At 34.3% G+C, this 4,171-nt stretch overlaps 1 protein-coding gene across 1 annotated transcript; it reads left to right on the top strand.

Moving 5' to 3' along the window:
* The first annotated feature begins 2,095 nt into the window (after nucleotides 1-2,095).
* Nucleotides 2,096-3,789, top strand: Ref1 (RNA and export factor binding protein 1). The gene has a single exon (XM_040712314.2). It carries the CDS (start codon nucleotides 2,680-2,682, stop codon nucleotides 3,373-3,375), a length of 696 nt encoding a protein of 231 aa, XP_040568248.1. The 5' UTR covers nucleotides 2,096-2,679; the 3' UTR covers nucleotides 3,376-3,789.
* Nucleotides 3,790-4,171: the final 382 nt, after the last annotated feature.

Raw genomic sequence — 4,171 nt, 5'->3', positions numbered from 1 at the left:
TATCATTACATATTTAGAAATCATTATGAACTTCATTATTGATCTTATTTGCTGATTTTTTTTTTCAAAATATCCAAATTTCAAGCAAATCTATGTAATTTATTTATTACACGTAGCTAACGTTTGCTATGACGACTAATGTATTCGTTTATTTTCCTGTTCTATTCTTTCTTACTTTTATGTGAGCCCATTTCCATGCTAAAGACCCACATCGGATGAAATAAAAGTTTTAACCAACCCTCAGATATTTGATTTTTAAATAAATATTTAATATCATTGAGATTATACTAAGAGGCAAAAGCCCTGATGTAGCCTTTCAGGGGCGTCCGCAGGATTTGGGTGGGGGTCCACAACAAATGACAACCTTTTTTGAAAGGGCTATAGCCTCTTTCTCCCCCCCCCGATACGCCCCTGCCTTTACTTTTTATGCACACCCGTTGTCTTGAGGGTCAAAATGAACCACTGTCAAAAATATCCCATAAAACAGCTTTTATATTTAAGGTTGAGATAAATTTTGTTTACATAATTAATTAACTAACTAACCCCAAACTTTTCATTTAATTACGTATTAATTTTACGTTTATACTTATTTAAAAAAAATATGATATATAAACTTTAGTCACATGAAAAATTATATATACACTCGTATAAGTTATAACTTATTCGATGATAAGTATAAAAAAACAACAACTCTGTGTTCCTAAGATTAGGTGTTGCTTCATCACGAGATCTATGAACGCCTATCAATATCGACAATTGTAATGTAGCTTGAAAGACAATCATATATCGGGGTTTCAAATTCTGGCCATACCCTTCCAAATGTGTCATTTTCAATATTTGGAGTGATGAATAGAAAAAAAGTAGAATAGGATGGGCAAAGGTATACACTGTGGGACTAGTGGTAATTGTTTGTAGTTCTGAGCAGCAGTTAATTTTGTTTTCACTTTGAGTCAATGAAGATTATTCTATCATACAGTTTTTGAAAAAAAAGTGTACCTTTTATGAAGAAAAACTTATTTTTCGATTGAAGACGTATTTATTAATTTTTGATCTTGAATAATTCCTTATCGAGTATATCTTCGCAAGTTACTTTTCAATTCATTTTTTCACAAATTTTTATACTCCAATTATAAGTTCAATTTTTAGCCTGAACAACTTATCATTCAAGTTTTGTCTCATAACCAAAAACATGTTTTCTTTTTTTTATTCAAAATTTTACTTATTCTAAAATAATGTGGGATTAGACTAACGCTTAGTTATACTTATGTTATTGTCCATAAATATTGCGTTTGATAATTCTTGGTAGCTCTAAACGTACTAGTTCTTCCATTTCAGTGTTCATATTTTTGCTCTATGTTTATATAAAATAGTCATTTTATTCTAAGCGAGAATATTCATCAAAATTAAAATTGTTGTATATTTTATATGTTTCTTTAATTTTTATATGATAAATTATCATTTATATAATCGGGTAAAAATGACCCATAAAATATTTTTATTAGTCATTTTTTGTAAAAATTAAATAATAAAAAATGATAATTTTTTACCTTCTATAAAGTTGTGGTCTATTTAGGAAATGTAAAGAAACACTAAGTCTGAAAAATATCAATAGCAGGTATTTTCCGTAGGTGACCGTTCAGATTCTATTCATTCCCCCAACTTTGAAGCGTAAAACGACACGAAAGTTAAGCAAATCCATGACCATCTATCTTAAAAAAGGGACACCCTTGATTACAATCATATTATAAATTAAATGTACTTTATAGGAGTTAGTCAACTAATATACATCTTCATAAAGATGGACATATGTCACACCCCACAGAGGTTTTTTAAGGTAATATTCTACGTCATTGATAACATCTTTCGTTAGTTATATTTATACTACCTCACTCCTACATAAACAGATTTTTTGAGTCATCTTATTAAGAATAGTTAAAACGCACAATACGACGAAATTGGATGCTTCTTTAAGACTTTGCCCTTTATTTTCTATAATATGAATTTCAGTACAATCTGACTGGTAGGCTTTTGAATGAATCCATTGCTTAATAAATTCCCAATAAAGACATTATAATTTGTTGAAATTTTCTAGTTCGAATAAATTCAACTCATTTTACAGGAGTCTCATTAAGCCAATGTGTCAGTATGACACTCGTAGATCAAATTAAACGAGTTTATTAATATGTGTTTACTAGTACAACATATTAGGAGCTACATTAAAAAAATCATCTTCCCAAAGTACTAAGCAAAAGAAAGAAGAAGAAGAAGAAAGGAAAAATAAGGGGCCGAAGCATTGAGTGATCAGAAGTACCAACAACAATTCCAGTAATATGAAATAAGAGTTTAGATGTTTAGAGCTTTGCTGCATAAAAATAGAGTCTCATTTGTGATTCCTTGATTTGAATAGTCACCCAAAGGAATAGTAGCTTGAGAGGTTAAAGTTGAGAGAAATGAGAGAAAGGTTGCTGAATTGGTGAGGAGGATGGTGAGTAGTGTGTACGAGCCCTTGAGAAGTAAAGAAGAGAGGTAGTTGCTAATAGTACGTAGAAGCTGAAGCAAAGCTAGCCGCCTCACAGGGAACGGCTCAACAGCTGACAAAGGAGAAGAAAAGGAGCTATTGAGTTTTTCGGCATAGTCAAAATACAGCTTCGTGAGTTTGCTTGTAGCTTCCAAGGAAAAATGGCGGATAAAATCGATATGAGTCTGGATGATATCATCAAGAGGACGAAGAAGACTCCTCGGCGTGGAATGGGAAGTGGTCGTGGACGTGGAAGAGGTGCTCGGCGCTCCGGAGGAGGCCGGCGGGGAGGAGGAAAACCCTCCTTTTCCACTCGTGGACTCCCAGCCAAAGGTAAATGGACTCACGACAAGTACGATGGAGTCCGCCGTGGAGGTATTTCCACCGGATCTGGTCCCGTCAAACTGGTTGTAGAGAATTTGGATTTTGGAGTGTCTGACTCGGACATCCAAGAGCTTTTCTCCGAATTCGGAAGACTCAAAACAGCCGCCGTGCACTACGACCGATCTGGACGCTCCCTTGGAACAGCAGATGTCATCTTCGAGCGAAAGAGCGATGCTGTGAAGGCCATGAAGCAGTACAACGGCGTGCCTTTGGATGGAAGAGCCATGACTATTCAATTGGCCACTTCGGACTTTGGAAAGCCAAGTTTGGGATCTCCACGCAGAGGTGGCCCCAAGGGCGTCGCTAAGACCAATATGCCCCGTCGCAGATCCAACGGACGTGTTGTCAAAGTAGGAGGCGAACGCGGCCGAGGAGGACGCCGTGGAGGCAAGAGAGGCGCCAAACGAAGTCCTGTGCCAACTGCTGAAGATCTCGACAAGCAACTGGACACCTACAACAGCGCAAGATCTTAAAACAACCAACTCTTTTAATGTATTTTCTTTATAATACTTTTATATTAATTATATGATGCAATTGTCATATATGATTATTATTTAAACGAAGCAATTTCTACAAATAACATCTTAATGCTTATGCTACTCGTACTTCTGTACATAATATAGAATTATTAAGAGCAATAAAGAAATATCTTCAACTTTTTTTCTTGGAATTTATGTACCTATCCAAATAACTTGGCATTTTTGGTTCGTATATATTTATATACTCAATCTTAATTTCAATTTTGTTTGTCTTTATTTGAAAAAAGAAATCTTTCGTCTTTATTAGTATTCGAACAATTAAACTGTATTTCATCCCAATATGAATATTTTTAATGTTATATGTTGATGAATATGTGGGTATATTCTTAATAAATTATTCGAAAGATACATTCGTTTTTCTTTTTCATATTTTAAGCACGGGTCTCTTAATTCGAGGAGGAATGAGTAGTTAATGGTTCTGCTAACTATGGTGTCTCAATCAAATGACTTAATATTTAAGAAAATTTGAATGACTTTTTTTTCTAGTAAAGGACTTATGTTGACACTTCAATTCTGCTAGGGCTAGTAAGGGTTGTTGGCTCAACTTCTCGAGTGAATTTGTCGTATTAGCAGTTAGACTTTGTTGTATTCAAGATCACTTTACTTGTGACTTAGATAGGGGGGAAAACCTCCAAATTAGTTGTTTAAGATCTTGGTTTCTATTGTGTTAAGTGACTAAAATTGATATCAAGGTTCCAGTTCACTACTTAGATATAATGTGTTGTGTACA

The sequence above is a fragment of the Lepeophtheirus salmonis genome, chromosome 5, assembly GCF_016086655.4.
Source record: "Lepeophtheirus salmonis chromosome 5, UVic_Lsal_1.4, whole genome shotgun sequence".
Taxonomy (NCBI): domain Eukaryota; kingdom Metazoa; phylum Arthropoda; class Copepoda; order Siphonostomatoida; family Caligidae; genus Lepeophtheirus; species Lepeophtheirus salmonis.
This window is presented reverse-complemented; position numbering and strand designations above follow the sequence as displayed.

Excerpts from the sequence above, each read along its gene's own strand:
- Ref1 (XM_040712314.2), top strand. The coding sequence starts at position 2,680 with ATGGCGGATAAAATCGATATGAGTCTGGATGATATCATCAAGAGGACG.